A 17,381-nucleotide genomic window follows, 5' to 3' on the forward strand; every position below is an offset into this window, starting at 1 on the left:
CTGCTGAAATAAATGGGTAATGGTGACAAAATCATCATGCTTCCTATCAGCAGGTATGAAAACGTGTATTAGATGTAATTTAAAAGAGCTTTGTTCTTCCCAGTGAATTGACAGTAATGCTAAATGTACCATTTTTTGATGGAGAAAAAAGCTTCTTAAAAGAGGCTTATCAAACTCAAGCGTTGAAGAGAGAAAGCTAGGACCCTTTTAGCTGCAAAGCCTTGATAGTGACTAAACAGAAGGAATTCGATATGCATGACTGAGGCAAGAATACTCTGCCTCAGCAGGGCTCAGGCTTTCTTGCCTCGGTCATGCATACTCTGCCTCAGCAGGGCTCAGGCTTCAAAACACACAGCTTTTCACTTGGGCTTGAGCCTGAACAGGTTCGAACCCTTAGCTCCCACATCCCAGGCAAGCGTTCGAACCCTGCTGTGAGGCCGTGCTCTGGGCTGGAGCGGTTGCCACCGTCCCACTGGAGGCAGCAGTGCGGCCAGCCAGGAGATGGGACAGGAGGTGGGAAAGGCAGGGCCTACCCATAGCCTCGCAACGAGGTCACTGCTCCCAGCGCAGCTTCTGCTCCTTCTGTCCCTACAAAGGGCAGTCAGATGTAAAATTCACCTATGTTGCAAGGCACAGGGAGGGGGTTCCCAGGTCTGCCCCGTCCCGGGGGGAAAAGCCGGGCCGGCAAGGACGTGCAGACCTGTGTGAGCTGAACTCCTCTGGTGCAGAGCTCCCGACCAAGTGGAGGGGACTGAATGCAGTTGTCATTAAAATAGAAACCTGAACTAAGTGAGATTTATGGTGTATGTTTTACAAGGCCAGCATCTGCAAATAAGCCACAAATTTGAGTGAAGAAGGGTACTCGCAATCCTTGTATTGATATCCTGCTTGCTTATTGTTACTGAAACGCTTCCAGTGTTAATTACATTTTCTCTTGAAATGTGTGAGTGTCTTTAGAGTGGCGTGAGTAACATGCACTGAACTCCAGTTGATTTCTTTTTCTTCCTGGTAGTAGCTGTAGACGTAAATGATTAGAGGTGATATATGGCTTTGCTTGGTTTTGAGCGTTCTATTATTTTTAATTGTATTGATCTTTCAGGGTGACTGTGCACAGAAATAAATGGTGTTTCTTCAAAATAACCGTGAAGCATATTAAAGAGTGACAAAGTGTCACTCTTCTGCTCTGCAGAGGAGACATGACATGGGACCTTTTGACACAGTCATCTCGCCAGGCCTTGGCGTGATCTCTGAACCCTACCATTTTTCATTTGTTCTTTTTATGATGGCAGTGTTGAGGATACTGTGATCCTGACGGATTAATTCATCAGTACCACAGTTTCTGTGCGAAACTATTCTTTTCATTACAGACAACGTTTTGAAGGCAGGAAATGAGTTTGCCACTTGCTTTAATAATGTGCACAGGGCTTATTTCTTTCTCTTTGCATGGAGAGATTATATATTAAGCTAGTGAATGTAGCTTTGTGTGACATTCACATTTTTATTAAGACATAAAATAATCGTAGAAGTTCCAGACTTACAAATGTTACAAAATATAAATAGTACTCTTTTATAGATAAACTTTTCGTTGGTTTTACAAGATGATACTGCTTAAAGTACTTTTAATGTTCTGTAGTCTGTAGTTGAATTTTTCTCTCTTTTAATGAAGAATTGCCTCTGCCCCGGTTTATGGCGCTGAAAAATGACAGTGAAGTACGTTACGGGACTCCAGCAGAACTCCATGGAGTTAAATTTCAGGTTCCACATGCAACTTTGGAAAAAAATTCCTACAAAAGAACAGATGAAGGGGAGAAGCAGGTAACAGGTCCATCTCCTTCAGGCCAATATGTCGTTAAGCATCCGTGTTGTGAGTCCAGCCCTGTAAACGATTACACTCATGTGGGCTTAATCAATTTTGCAGTACTAGACAGCAGATAAACTCCTGGTGTGCAAGTAATCCCCATCAGGACTGTGCTCTGATTTTGATGCATCCCAATTGCATCCCTGAAGGGAAATTCTCTATATGTGCTTGTATAAAGCTGTCAGCCCTGTAATATTCTGCATAAGTTCTTTGTGTTGTCCTCCTCCTTAGTCCAACTCTGTTTCTTGGAGAGGACTAGGGGAGGAGCAGCAAGTAGAAATTTTTCTGTGAAACATAGCAGGAAAGTGAGCGATTTCTCGTATGATCCTTAATCACTACAGAAATGGTCGGTTGGAGAAGAGGTGTTGAATCACAAGCTGCTATTTCTGGGTGGGATAAGGCCACTGGGTTTTCTTCCATTCTAACCTCCCTAGGAGCAGTCTGGAAGAAATCTGCTTTTCTTTTGTCCTCAGTGGAACATCGTCCCAGTGTCTGTTGTTCTGAGTTGCCAATTTAATAAAGCAGTCTAAAGGAGATTTCTATTATGTGTATTTAGAAGAGTTGAAAGCACTTATTCAGATACAGGCTGCTTCTCAGCGCAACCTTGATTTTCATAATTTTCCCCGCGCTTGACACCTTCTCTTCTGGTACCATATCAGGTCATGTTGTAAATGCCTGATGGCACATGCTTTATCGTCCCGTAACGTGCGCGCACGTTTATCACACGGTGCGTTGGTGTGAGTAACGGCATCCCCAGCTTGAGGTCGACCAACAGGAATGAGGTGATGACAAGATCCACACATGGAATAACAGGATGAGGAGGAAGAGCATGTATGCCTATCTGCCTGCATGCACTGACACTGAAACAGAGCGCTGCCCTCAAACCCCTGGCTCCATCTAGGTTATCTGTGTTGTCTTATATTTTCCTTTTTACGCAGTAAACTGTTTCAGGATCACAGCCTCTTCTTAAACAATCTGTAAGTCAAGGTAAAGAGAACACTCTAGATACTCAGTAACACCTACAAATCCACAGAGCGCTTAAAATATCAATTCAGAGATTTATTTTATTTTGTTGTAAGTGTTTTGTATGAAAAATGCTCTCTTACAAAGAATGCACTCACCCTAACTAAATGTGTTATGTAAATTCAAAGATACCTGCTCACATTAAGCATTCTACTTATACTACTTCAGGTATCTTTTGGAAGTAAAATACCTTAAACTGTTCATTGTAAAGCTTTGCTAATGCCGTTGCCATGCTTTACCTCTAGAAGGCTCAATACCAAATTCAGTCTACCAACTTTTGATTTTAAGTAGCCTTTCTTGGAAATAAAGGGCCTCAGGGAACTACAGCATTTGCCTTTTCTTTGTCCATCAGGCAGTACGCGCTCACATCCCCATGCAGGATTACTTAGTTGTTTTGCTGCCGCCTCAGAATTCCATTTTGTGTCGGTGTGTTTTTGAAATAGGAACCCAAGTCTCCACCGATGTCTCCAATCTGCTCACCTCCTGCTTCTCCATCTACTTACCAGAGAATACCTTTAAGTTATGGATATGGTAAATCAAGAAGTGGGCTGGAGCAGCAGCATGGAGGTAGGTTAAAGATTCTTTTTTTTTTTTTTTGTCTTCTCAGAAGCATCCAAATTTCAAATGCTACTGACAATCAGCCTAAAGATTTTAACATTTAATTAGACCTGTATTTTGGAAAACAATTCAATCATCTGATTTTATTTTGATTGCTCAATCCTGTTCGCTTTCTGGTAAATGAGTTAGATTTATGTGTCACTGCTCACAGGTAAATGCTAATACCTAATCTCTGACAAAACTACGTGCAATATATCCCAGTGACAGAGCGTTTGTGAGTATTTTCAGAGCGAGTGTTTTCAGTTCAGCATTTGGTTTCATTAGAGAGGAAGAAAAGCCCACTCCTGACTTCAGTAGCTGCTCTATTAGTTTTCAGATTGACGGTGAACCTTCCTTTGCAAGAACAAACAATAATCTCTCTGGTTTTGTAATGGAAATAACAATAGGACATGAATATAAAAACAATCCCACAATGTAACTTAGGCAAAACAGACAAAAATAAGGCACTGCATGGATGCTCTGTCCTTGATCTCACTGCTGTTAGAGTAGGTGGCCAAACTTTCTGATTTTAGTAAGAGGGTAGTGGGGCAGAAGCCAGTTTTACTAAGGTTGTACAAGCTCCTGCTAATAGTAAGTTGCCTGTGCTCTCCTAATGGCAACATCTGGTGACCAAGATGGTGGCAACAGTGGGCATTGGTGTATATCATCCCTCCATCGTCCCGCTATCTCTGTGTGTTTGCAGTGAGTGAGGAGTGGAGCATGCTAGACCTTTAGCTGTTGTTCTCGTTTACAAACGAGTGAAAAACCAGAGCTATTACAAGATTTTGAAACTCACTACAGCCATGATAAGAATGTGTTCAATGCTAACAAGTGGCCTTCACGTGAAAGTCACAGCTACTCATTTGCTGGTTAGGTAGACTTGGTTTGTTCAGAGGTGGGATTTTTCCCCACCCCACCCGTGGCATAACTGATCAAAACAGTGACAGTTGACTTCTAAAATAAGCAAGACTAGCGAGGTTGTCTTCTGGTACGACGCATGTTCTGCTCCAGTGAAGAAGACATGTGGCAGATACTCTCACCCTAAAGAGCTGGGCAGGAGATGGCCATTGGGAGCAGCGGACCGTGTTACATGTCATGAACTTTGCTGTTTTCTGGGACTCTGTCCCAGATCTGTCAGTGCTTTGGGGGTGGCGGTGTATTTTGGGTGTTGATTTTTTTTTTTTTTTTTTTTTTTCCCCCCTCTGAATTTGGTTGCAATCGTAACTTTAGTGAAATTTCTCATGGAGTCAGTGGCTGTGCAAAGTGAGTAGAGACATCCAATCCAGCTGTTGTCTTCTGAAATTAATTATTCAACCACTTGAATTTTTAAGGTGATAAAATCTTAGACATGTAGAACACTATGGTTATTTTCCAGAAAGGGAATTACTCCTGTTTTCCAGATAGGAAATCTCTCCTATTTTAGCACCACTGGGGATACTTTGGCCGAATGTGTTCTCAGTGGCAGTAAGCAGGTAACATTTTATGTCCCATGCCAAGTCCCAGGCTCAGTGACCTATTGGTTCTTCCTGGCCTTTAAGATTAGGACCCTTCCAGTTTTTTGAAGAGCACTCGGAACGTGGGTCTGAAAGCCATCGCATTCGTGTATGTGGCGCAGGAGGTGCCAGTGCCACAGCGCTGAGCCGGGTGGGCTGTTCTGTACTGCAAGTCTGACCCTGAAACTGGACAGTGTGTCTTCAAGGGCAGCCCTCTGCACTGCAAACATGACTGTATACTCTTTTTGTGACAGTTTTGGGAGCTTTTCTTGCTAGCAAACACACAGCAGTGTGGCCTTGTGCCTAAGTCTTCTCTCCAAGGGCATCTGTATGTTTCGCAACTTCCTTCCTGTGTTTTTTTTCTGAAATTAGAAGTTACATACACAGGCATAAAACTAGATACCAATACAGGATAAGACCACTCAGGAATGCGAGGGGGTTAAGGGTGTAATTTTTGAGGTCTTCCTGAGCTCAAAATTTTTAAGATTTCTTGGTCTCACTTTTCATCAAGAGTCTTTTAAGTTCTGTGTTAAGACAGAAGTCTGCTAAGACTGCCTTTGTAGGGGTACATTTTAAATAGACTGGCAGCAGAAGTTCTCGGCTCTGGAAGGGTTTGCAAGTGAGTTGCCTTTCTGTTTCCATACATGACCTATTTTTAAAACATTGTTCTTAAACGTGCTGTTATGTCACCACTTACTATATTTGCTGCAGTGGAACGTAAGTGGCTTACTTCAGCAAAAGAAGAAGTAATTGTTACTTTTCTTTACTAACTTTACTCCAAAGAATGTGAAGTGGCGAGTCATGTGTTTTGATTTTTCAACAGAAATTAGGGAACGGAAAAGAAAAGTGTATGAAAAATTAGTGATTTACTGTTTGATAGCATTGTCAAAGCATATTTTTTTGTAGTTCAGTTGAATTATTTCTTCTTATTTGCAATGCATTTTTTTGCTATATATAAGTATATAAAATGTATACATTTGTAAACAGGCTATATAAATACATATTTCAACATGATGAACAATGATTTCTGTTATCTGGTAATACATAACTGACAGTTTCCGTCAGTTATGTCTGAAGTAGAATGATATAATGTGCAAGACATGTATGTGTCTGGAATTTTGTTGCAGAAGACAAAATGGACTTTAATGCTATGATACTAGGTTCACAAGCTAGATTCTTGACTTTGTGGTGTTTAATTTTTTCCTTCAGCCTAGTAGAATCTTTCTGATTATCCTTTCATTTATATACTTTATTTTAAATGTCTGTAGCTCCTTATGAAATCAGACACTCTACTCACCAGCAAGATGGACCATCATCAGGGAATTATGGAGCCAAACCTGCACTCGCCTGTTCAACTCTTAATCGGGTAATGAATTATGTGTTTTTCATTAGTAGTACTACTACCAAACAATAGAGAAATTAAAAAAAAAAAAAAAGGCAGAACTCCTCTCACTTCAAAAGTAAAAATGTTCTCCGTGGTGTTTGTAGACTGGAGGGTGAAGCATGCTTTTTCAGTATATGAAAAAGTAAAAAACAAAGCTGATAGGAAGAAGAAATTAATATAAATAATACAATTAATTAAATAGCTGATGATAAATAGAATGAGAAGCACCAAATAGCATAGATAGGAAAACTAGACTGAGACTCTTCAGTTCAAAAGTAAAAAAAAAAAAAAAAAGACATTATCTTAGCAAAAGTAAAATATTTCCACTCAAAATACATGAGGTTTCATAGAGATTCCTGCTTGACTTAGAATGCCATCTGTAACACACGCACAGAATTTATGGCCTAATATTCTGCGTATTCTGTTTTTTTTACCCCAGTTGGTTAAATTGCATCTCAAACAGAATAAATGAATTTCTGGACATTTGTTTGCTTTTATGAGATGAGTCCTATTTTTTCCTGCTGGCTGCAAAAGCGGATCTTTCCGATGTTCCAGTATGCCTGCTGTGCACTTACGCAAACAGGTAGTTTGCCCTAAGGAAGGACAAAGCTCTCCTAAGGGGGAGCTTTTCCTGAGTAAGTAAGACTTGGAGACTCTGTACCTTTTCCCTAGTGCTTAGCACCTCACACCCATAGTGACATGTCACCTGAGCCTCAGGAAAAAATCTACAGGTAGCGTCACTCCATTTGTGCTAACTTGGAATGAAATGGGGTGCATTTGCACAGCACTTTGAAAGGAAAACTAATTTACAGCTTCATGATGTTGCCTGTTTCAGGGATCTTTCTTTGTATTTCAGAACCGGTGTTTTGTGTTTGATTCTTAGGAAATGGGCAGGTATGTCAGAGAAAGGGTTGCAGAGCTGGTTATTGTTCATTCTTGCCCTCCCTCTTTGAGTGTTGTCATCCAGGCCTAAAGCATCTGAAATATTAAGTCATTCTGGTTTAACGAAGACACTAATTGTGCCAGTAGCCCCCTTCTAAACACCACCACCCAACCTATCAAACATACTGATCTCCCTTAAACAAGTCAATCAGAAAGCAAAGACATAAATGAATAAAATGTCCTTCTCCTCCAGAATATTATTTTTCCTGAAGCACTATTTTTACTTGAACTGTGAGAAGTGACAGAAGGTCAAGGAGGTCTTTAGAGGTTTGCGTGTCTCCCTCACTCCACGTAATGTGTGCTGAGTTACCTACATGAGCTGAGGGTCCAGAAATGGTACAGCTCCATACTTACAGCACCGCTCCTAGATTAAATGTGGAGTTTCTTAGCCAAGCTAAATTTTCATGCGCTGTGCTGCATAAATACAGCTTTAGGTCCTTTACTGGTTCCATCAGTTTCGGGTGTACAGTGTGCAGTTCAGGGTTGTAATGCATGGCAGCCAAAATGAGTCTAGGGGTAATAAAGGACTTGGACTTTTCCTATTTGCGGTCAGCAGTACTAAGATTTCCTTTTTCTTTTGCCTTCAGTCAAGTAAAAACTTCCTTTAATTGCCTGGGTAAGGATACATAATACTAGCTTCAGCTTTAACAGATGCGTAGTGGGGTGGTAATCAGCGTGGCCATTTCTGCTTCTTGTCTTTTTAAAGTACATGTCTGCTAATAGGGGAGAGTGAATCTGTTTTCTTGAGGTTGTCATGCCTCGTTTGGCCCTTCTGGTCCCCCGCCTGCGGCCGGTGCCAGTCTCCCTCCCTTCAGTCTCTTTCAGCTGAGCGGGAGCAGCCGGACAGCAGCGCCCACTACTCAGATGACCCTTGGAGGATAACGGAAGAGCAGCGAGACTACTACATCAACCAGTTCAGGTCCCTGCAGCCCGACCTGAACTCCTTTATTTCAGGTAATTTTTACCAAACACGGTGCATGTCGAGTAGAGGGCACAGGCTGAAAGGTGCGAAGTGTTAACTAGGTAAATTAATTCTTTATTCTCTCTGGGGTGAGTTTATAAGAGAGAGTTGATTGCATTTGCTTTTTAAAGGCAGCCAACTCAAAGAGCAAACCAACATTGTAGGCATTATGTTTTTTCCTAAGTGTCCTGATTTTAGGAAAATAATTACGTCTAAGAGAGAAATGTTGAGATTCAGTAAAAAATAAAATGTTTATTTTATGTGTTTATGGCTCTGAGGGGCTGAGATTTTGACCTTCAGGTGATTAAAAGCAAATCCTGGAGAGGACACACATGGCAAAAGCGGTGTTAACAGCGTATTGAGATTGCATTTCCATCCTGACTAGGAGGACCAGGCTGCTTGTGAGAGGAGTCACTGCAGGTACAGACAGTTGGTCTGGCAAGGAAGATGTTACAGGCTTCAAATTGAGGTTTTACTGAGCCCTGCTCTGTTACTGGGGTTCAGGGTCTCGGATCCAGCCAAAAGTTTAAATAAATTAACTGCTGCTGACGGAAATGAGTGCTTCACCATTTCCTTGCCTCAGTTAAAATTCCTTCATGTAATTTGTGCAAAAGAGAAAATGGTTGTTCAACAACATTGTATTTCCTCACAGACTTACATATGTCTGTAACTGTGTGTCTATGTATGTGTACATATACAGCCTCTCAGGTAGCTGTGCGTTTCCCTTTATGTTGAGCAAGATTCTCAGGCAGTCTTTGAACGTCCAAAATGACTGTTTATAAACAATAAATTTGAGCTTCCACAGCATCCTAAAACAATTAAGTTGTACAAATCCTTGCTGCAGGGTGATACAGATGCTAGAGGTTTGTCCAGGTTTTACGAAGTCGCTTGAGAAATCTGTGATGGAAAAATCTGTCAGAATTTACTGAATATTTAAGTGCTACCCCTGGTTGAGAAGGTTCTTGAATTGCAGGTGATCAGAGGTTGGAGGATATTCAGGAGGTACATATTATCACGTGGCTTTGTCATGGTCACATAGTCCTCTCTTGGCATCCGGTGTTGGAGAGGACATGCTGTGCTGGGTGAGTCTTGGACCTGCCCCAGCAACAGCTTTTCTTATGCCCTGTGGTGGGTGATCTGACCTGAATGAACAAGGGGAAGAGTGGTTTAGACCTTGGAAGTCTCTGCGTGACGCTGCCTTACATTTTGTAAGCCTATATGCAGGAAGGGCTCCCAGGGTACAGGGATCTTGTGCTGCCTCTACAGTCTGTGTGTATGGGATGGTGAAATAATGGATTTATTAGCTGGGAGAAAATTGAGAAGGGCTGTTGTGGCAGGGTTGGGTGGGTGAGGATACCTGCAGCAGGGGAGTAGCTATGCGCTATCTGAAATCTCTTGGTTTTTTTCTTTTTTTTTTTTTTATAACATTGGAGCCACTGCAGGGAAATGTCATGGTTGAAGCAGTGTCCTGGGAGAGCAGCGCAGACACTACAGCACCGTATTGCTGTGCACATGGCTTCTGGGTGAAGCAGGGCTGTTTGTGTCTGTTACTTCATCATTGGCAACATACTAATTATGCTGGTTAGAATCACTAGTACTGAAGCGTGTTTTCCATTTATTTTATTTTTCCCATGTGGAGGGAATGGGGAAATGAGGTCAACAGCTCTGTCTGGCTTTCTCTGTCACTTATTCACCAAGAGACAAATGGTCCAACAGCTATATTAGCATCCAGTTAATCTGAACTTCTCTCAGATGTGAAGTAACCAGCTGCTTCTGGTGCGGCAGCCCTGGCCAAAGGTAAATAATTGGAGGATTAATTTCCAATGGTTGATAAGCTATGGTTTCCCACCAGGTTCCGTGGCAAAGAATTTCTTCACAAAATCAAAGCTGCCCATCCCAGAGCTTTCTCACATCTGGTAAGTACTGTAATAGAGTTGGGGATGTGTATCCTGTTTTTTTTAAAAGATGCTTAATTCAAGAGTTCTTGTTAAATTTTGAAAAGTGTCTTCAATTATAATTATTGCTCTTATCTCCAGAATCACTTTCAGGCCCAAGCAGCAGGGTGCTCATTGATCTTCCTGACACGCTTGTTTTCTGTAGAGATGTTCCCCTGCTCAGCAGGACTGGGAGGGTTTGAACAGCGATAAAACTGAGAGCTGTTCTTAAGTATATTCTGAGCAGCATCATTAGCTCAATGAACTGACATTTTTCATGAAACGACACAGAGGAAAAGCACCTCTGGAATGTTTTAGATGTGGCGTTGGTTTTATGTTTCAGGCTGTGTTTTGTCAGAGGAGGCCTAATTAATGCCTAATTTTTAGTAAGTACAACTACATAATTCATCAGTGCTTTTCTAATGAAGCAGCACGCTTACTTTTAATGAGCTTATTTAGAAATGATTGCGGATGGAACTGTACATGATAAAATTTGACAGAGGTTCTATTATATTTTCATAAACAAGGTGGTGCTTTGTAATTCAGTGTCATCCTTGCATCTCAGATAGGAAGAACAAACAGTTTTAAACGTTGATCAGAAATGCTGATAGATGTTTTACTTTTATATATGCTTTCATGAAGAGAGATGAGAAGAAAAGCTTGCAAGAGCCTAAACATCTGTCGGGGTCAAAGAATATGTCTGGAATCTTTTCAAAGCGGATTGTCAGTTTTGAAAACAGAACAAAAAAAACAACTGAAGAAACATAGTGTTGGGGGAGGTGAATATTGGAATTTAAATTTAAGATATCTGAAGAAGAATGGATTAATCCAATATGTTAACAAAACACATTTTATTGTTATTGCTGGCACAAGTTGCTTTCTGTGCAAGATTTAAAGAAACGTATTCCTTTCTAGTAGATACTTGTACTTTTCTGATGATATGATTTATCAGGTTGTGTTGCTGTGTTAAACACATGGGATGTTTCGGTCTTTGTCACTGTAACCCCAACAGCTTGAAAAATACTCATTACTTTCAAAGACTAGGAAGTAATATGTTTATTTGTTTTATCCCATGTGCTCATGATAAAATTTTGCTTAATTCTTGCAAAGAGTTAATTTATAAAATTAATTGAATTTCTGAAGTCCAGTTTTAGTGTTTGAGAAGCATCCTAGAATTAAAGAGAGAACCGCTTTAGTGAAAAGTTAACAATAACATTTAAACTTGTCAAAAGCATTAATTTAGTTCTTTTCTTTAGACTAGTCAATAGTCCTGAAGTCCATTTTAAAGTTTTTCTGCTTTAACTGGTTTAAGATCCTGCATGGATTGGCCAAAAGTTCTTCCAACCATTGGAAAGTTGATTTCACCCTTGGAAGTAAAGGATATGGAGGTCATGGTTTAGAATTGGTTTTGTCAGGTTAGGTTAATGGTTGGACTTGATGATTTTAAAGGTCCCTTCCAACCTCAACAATTCTATGATTCTATGATATGTATTTTGTGTTATAATATATACATACAATCATATTATATGGTACAATGTATAACAAAAAATGTGTTTTATTAAAAAAATAGTCAGTATTAGAAAACGACCTTGTTTCATCTTCCCTGAGCCAAATGTACAAGTTAGGATCAAGTGCAAAGGACAGAGATGCTGGTCTTATATTAAAATATCCCTTCTCAAAGTTGCATTTCCGTCTGCCCGTGTTTGCACACCTATGTTTGTTTCCCTGTGGTAATGGCTTGGAAAACGCGTGCCTGTCATACCCGCAGGGAGCTGAGCGACGTGGATTGCGACGGAGCGCTGACACTCCCGGAGTTTTGTGCCGCTTTCCACCTCGTGGTTGCGAGGAAGAACGGTTACCAGCTGCCGGAGACGCTGCCGGAGACGCTGCTGCCCGAGTACCTTCAAGCAGGTAATGTCCCTGGGGCAGGTCGGGTTCCAACGTGCGTGTTAAGACAGATTCCATTTCCCATCCTGCAGGTAGGATGGGGTTCTACGCTGCGTAATGGCTCTCTGGTTGCTTTTTAACACATGCATTTTTAATTGTGCTTATGAGGTGATTGCTGAAGAAGGAATGTGTAAAAGCACAAAATAGTGATGCAATATTTCCTGCAATGGTTACCTGCCCCTTAACTTCTGCCTCTCTGCTCCAGAGTGCTTCAGGTATCATTACAGCTAAAGTGGCAGGTGATTATCTGTAGCAAAGATAATCTAACAAGATTTATATGGCTGTTAACTCTTTTGGTGATTTTCCTTCTAGAAGCTGTGTTGAAAATGATACTGGACTGCTTTAGAACTTACTATGCTAATACATTTTGTTGGATGCAGTTACCGGTTGTATCAAAGGTTGAATTTTTTTGTAATTCATTTTATGTAATCCACAGATTCTTCTAGAAGTAATTTGCAGTAATGGCAGGGGGATTACAACAGTTTGTGTAGCCCAAGGATAAATTAATCCAAAATATAACATACCTCCATAACAATGTGCGGTGAGAGACCTGCCCTTTCATTTGTTCTCTACAGTTACGTCTCTCTTAATTATAAATGAACATTGAAATATATACTGTTCCATCTAAAAAATGTGCATGACTTTCTAGGGCAAGGAGGATTAATCACAGATGATAATTACAGTGCTAAGGGATAATATTTAAGACCTAATAAAATCTCCATTAAATTTGATGACACTGAATTTATTAAAAGACGGGAAAAGAGCAAATCAAGCTGTAGTTAGGAAAATTAAATGTTCACCCTGTATCAGATTTGTGAAGTAATTTCTGGTGGAGTCATGTTCCTTATAATCCGCTATCTTCATATCCAAAGCAGAGAAGCTCCTGTAAAACCTGCACTTCAAGTCTTCATCACTTTTAGTCTCTCTAATTAAATTCCCTTGTCATAATTACAACTACCCTTTCCCTCCAGGACCACCACTTTGTTCACTACTCTCATGCCTGTTCTCATCATAAATTAGCTTGTAAGCTCCTCCATGCAGGTTCTTTTGGCGTGTCTTCACATTAAGCATTTTTGGGTAAGACTGCAATGGAAATAGCTGTCTCCAGTAGTAAGGAATCATTATGTCAATGGGAGGACGAGCATGGTAAGCTGTGATTGTTCCTTGGGAGTCCTCTTTTTCCATAATTTGTCCCTTTCAGCACTGGGGTCTTTACCATTTTCTTAGATGATTGTTTCATGTGTTGCACGCAACCAAGCGTTTTAAGCTGATGTATGTGGAAGAGGTGAAAGGACTAATTGTTTGTTGTGGACCCTCTAAATACCTCAGCTAAGATACTAATTCTGGTTATCTTGAGGGTCTGAAAACGTCTCGTGCTTGTTCTGCTGCCTAGTCAGGATTCAGAAATCTGTCTTTTGAAAGACTTATCTTAGGAAGTGTGGGTTAGATGAATGGCCAGTGGGATGGATTGAACAGTGGCTGACAGAGAGCTCAGAGGGTTGTGGTTAGTGGTGCAGAGTCTAGTTGGAGGTCAGTAACGAATGGTGTCCCTCAGGGGTCAGTACTGGGTCCAGTCCTATTCAATATATTCATCAATGACCTGGATGAAGGGATAGAGTGTACCATCAGCAAGTTTGCTGATGACACAAAACTGTGAGAAGTGGCTGACACACCAGAAGGCTGTGCCCCCTTACAGCGTGACCTGGACAGGCTGGAGAGTTGGGCAGAGAGGAACCTAATGAAATTCAACAAGGGCAAGTATAGGGTACTGCATCTGGGGAGGAATAACCCCATGCATCAGTACAGGTTGGGGGCTGACCTCCTGGAGAGCAGCTCTGTGGAAAGGGACTTGGGAGTCCTGGTGGACAACAGGATGACCATGAGCCAGCAATGTGCCCTGGCGGCCAAGAAGGCGGATGGCATCCTGGGGTGCATCAAGAAGAGTGTGGCCAGCAGGTCGAGGGAGGTCATCCTCCCCCTCTACTCTGCCCTGGTGAGGCCATATCTGGAGTACTGTGTCCAGTTCTGGGCTCCCCAGTTCAAGAAGGACAGGGAACTGCTGGAGAGGGTCCCGCAAAGGACTACAAAGATGATTAGGGGACTGGAGCATCTTTCTTATGAGGAAAGACTGAGGGACTTGGGCCTTTTTAGTCTAGAGGAAAGAAGACTGAGGGAGGATCTTATCAATACTTGCAAATATATAAAGGGAGGTTGCCAGGGGCATGGGGCCAGACTCTTTTCAGTGGTGCCCAGCAACAGGACGAGAGGCAGTGGTCACAAACTTGAATATAGGAAGTTCCATCTTAACATGAGAAGGAACTTCTTTACTTTGAGGGTGGCAGAGCACTGGCACAGGCTGCCCAGAGAGCTGGTGGGGTCTCCGACGCTGGAGACATTCAAAACCCTCCTGGACGCCATCCTGTGCAACCTGCTGTACGTGACCCTGCTCGGGCAAGGGGTTTGGTCTAGATGATCTCCAGGGGTCTCTTCCAACCCTGACCATTCTGTGTAATAAAAACCAGAACATTTCAACACACTGTGATACTATGAATCACAAGAAGGTGTAGAACCCTGGTTGTATGAACTTCTGAAATGAAAGCATTGACAAGTAAGCAAGTGCCTCATACACTTACCTAAAATTTCAGAAGAAATTTTTGAGAGAAATTTTTTGTTTTCCTATTTTCATAATATGATTTCTGTGATTTTGCTTATTAGGAACCTGATGAAGATGACTGGAAACTCATTTTCATTAGGTGGTTGTATTAGTTTCAGAATGAGGCAGAATTTGGTTCAAGTGAAATATTTGTGTCTGATAAGAGTGTTAAAGCTTCCAATAAAGTGGCTGGGAGTGTAAGACGAATTCATCTTGTTCGTTTTGTGGCTTGTTCTATAAACTACAAGGGCAGGGCCAAGTACTATCTTGGCACATCTCCATGAACAATTTGACCCACCACCTTCTTTTCTGGAAGTTTTTCTTAAAACAAATTTGCAAAATGCATGAAAGATCTGTATGTAACCCACTGTATTGTAAATTAAGACAGATTTTGCAAGAGCTTAATTTATTCAGATAAACTGGATGCTAGCCAGAAACTAGATGTTTGACCTGAGAACTGGTTATTCTGCTTTTCAATAAATTGATCTTAAAGAAAAACTATTTTCCAGCTGTGAAGACAGATTTATGTCAGAGGAACTAATCCTGGGGTTGTATCAGCAGAAGGACCTCAGCTTACGGAATAGAGATGAGGTTCTTGTGCATATTGCTGTGAGAAGTTAGAGTTGGTTGTTGTTGGGGTTTTTTTTTCCCTTGTTTTTCCCCTTGCTCTCAATGCTGTTTCGTTAAAGAATATCGCAGATGGTACATACTGCAGCAAATATGTGGTTTGTTTCCTTGCTTTTTGTTGGCCTTCAATTTTAGCGTATATGTAGATTCTACTGTACTTCCAGTATTCAGAATGTCAAAAATCAGAGTTGAAGGTTTAGTAAGTACCTTTAACATTTCTAAGCCAGCAAGGTATAAACTGTAAGGCAAATTAAGTTGATACTAGACTGTGTGGAGGAAAAATGCAAATAAACAGTTGTTGTTTGGCAGTTAATATTTACTAACAATAACTTTTCCCAAATTTCAAAGTTTTTTCTACAATGGAAATTATACATGCTATCCCTTTCATGACATTGAATTATTCAAAATCGAAGGATTTTCTTCATGGTTTTTGTCATCCGTGGCTTATAGATCAGTTCTGATATGTAGAAACAATGGGCAAAATCATGCTGGAACAGGTTTTTAAGAAGTGTGTATTAACCAAAGACTTGGCATGTCTCTCTTTTCTTTTTTTTCTGTTTTTTTTTCTCTCTTCTCTTCTCTTCTCTTCTCTTCTCTTCTCTTCTCTTCTCTTCTCTTCTCTTCTCTTCTCTTCTCTTCTCTTCTCTTCTCTTCTCTTCTCTTCTCTTCTCTTTCCTTTTTCATTTTTTCTTTCTTCTCTTTCCTTTTTCATTTTTTCCTTTTTTCTTTTTTCCTTTTTTTCTTTGTTTTCTTTTTTTTTTTCTTCCCCCTGCAGCTTCTCTGAAGCCCATGCGTGACTGCTCACTATTTGATTCTTATTCTGAGTCGTTGCCAGGCGGTCAGCCATCTCGGGACTTCAGTCGAACGGAGGTAAGAAGGGGTAAGCAAGGTAGTTACCTTGCCAAGTGGAGAGGAATAGCCCAGCTTCACCATGACTGCAGTATGCATAGCAGCAGAACTGTGAGTCTTTGAGAGGACTTGAGAAGGCTTCGGGGAGACCTTATTGTGGCCTTCCAGTACCTAAAGGGGGCCTACGGGAGAGCTGGGGAAGGACTTTTTACAGGGGCATGTAGTGATAGGAAGCGGGGGAATGACTTCAAACTGGAAGAAGGTAGATTAAGATTGGATACTAGGAAGAAATTTTTCACTTTGAGGGTGGTGAGGCACTGGCACAGGTTGCCCAGAGAAGTTGTGGATGCCCCATCCCTGGAGGTGTTCAAGGCCAGGCTGGATGGGGCTTTGAGCAACCTGGTCTAGAGGGAGGTGTCCCTGCCTATGGCAGGGGCGTTGGAACTAGATTATCTTTAGGGTCCCTTCCAACCTAAACAGTTCTGTGATTCTATGACTTTAGGAGTCTCTGAGTTCACCATTAAGCCGTCTCAGCCCCCTCTCTCAGCAGGTTGTTCAGTGTGTGGAAAGGGCTGACAGGCTTTTCAAAAGATATTCCTAAAAAGTGGAGATCACAGTAGTCACAGAGGAACTCCAGCCCGGTGTGATGTTGGAGTCTGTGGGGAGGAATGCACCTTACCTGTTCATGTACCGCTGCGCTGCATTTAGCCCTCCTGCGTTGGGAGCCGGGGATGAGGGTCAAAGCCCACACTGCAGGAGGGGTGGTGGCACAAGGACAGTGCTCATGTGAAGTATCTCCTGAATTGGAATTGTTTGAAAATGTCAGGCTTCAGGTGCAGACCCTGTTCCAGTCAGGTACTCCAGACCATCTGGGTCTTGAGTGTTTCTTCCATTTACTGCACTCTGTTTCCACACTCATCTCCCCCAGTTTTGATGATGATAAGAAAAATATGTTAGCTTGTTCTGATTTCTCGTACTTTACTTCTTTGGAGACTGAAACTATTCCAGGCTCTGTACAGTATGGTCATTCATAGTTCTGCTGTCGGTAATTCAGTCTCCATTTTAATATCCAGCCCTGACATAGTCTAAGGAACTACCATCTAAGGTCTGGGT

At 41.5% G+C, this 17,381-nt stretch overlaps 1 protein-coding gene across 1 annotated transcript in view; it reads left to right on the top strand.

Annotated features, from left to right (window-relative positions):
- REPS2 (RALBP1 associated Eps domain containing 2) overlaps nucleotides 1-17,381 on the top strand; it is a 70,203-nt gene that overhangs the window by 2,885 nt on the left and 49,937 nt on the right. Inside the window, exons 4-10 of the mRNA XM_009884781.1 lie at nucleotides 1,667-1,815; nucleotides 3,325-3,448; nucleotides 6,240-6,337; nucleotides 8,113-8,251; nucleotides 10,111-10,174; nucleotides 11,961-12,103; nucleotides 16,195-16,289. Of these exons, the coding sequence (XP_009883083.1) occupies nucleotides 1,667-1,815; nucleotides 3,325-3,448; nucleotides 6,240-6,337; nucleotides 8,113-8,251; nucleotides 10,111-10,174; nucleotides 11,961-12,103; nucleotides 16,195-16,289 (812 nt within the window). The remainder of the gene's footprint in view (nucleotides 1-1,666; nucleotides 1,816-3,324; nucleotides 3,449-6,239; nucleotides 6,338-8,112; nucleotides 8,252-10,110; nucleotides 10,175-11,960; nucleotides 12,104-16,194; nucleotides 16,290-17,381) is intronic.

The sequence above is a fragment of the Charadrius vociferus genome, unplaced genomic scaffold, assembly GCF_000708025.1.
Source record: "Charadrius vociferus isolate BGI_N301 unplaced genomic scaffold, ASM70802v2 scaffold200, whole genome shotgun sequence".
Classification (NCBI taxonomy): Eukaryota; Metazoa; Chordata; class Aves; order Charadriiformes; family Charadriidae; genus Charadrius; species Charadrius vociferus.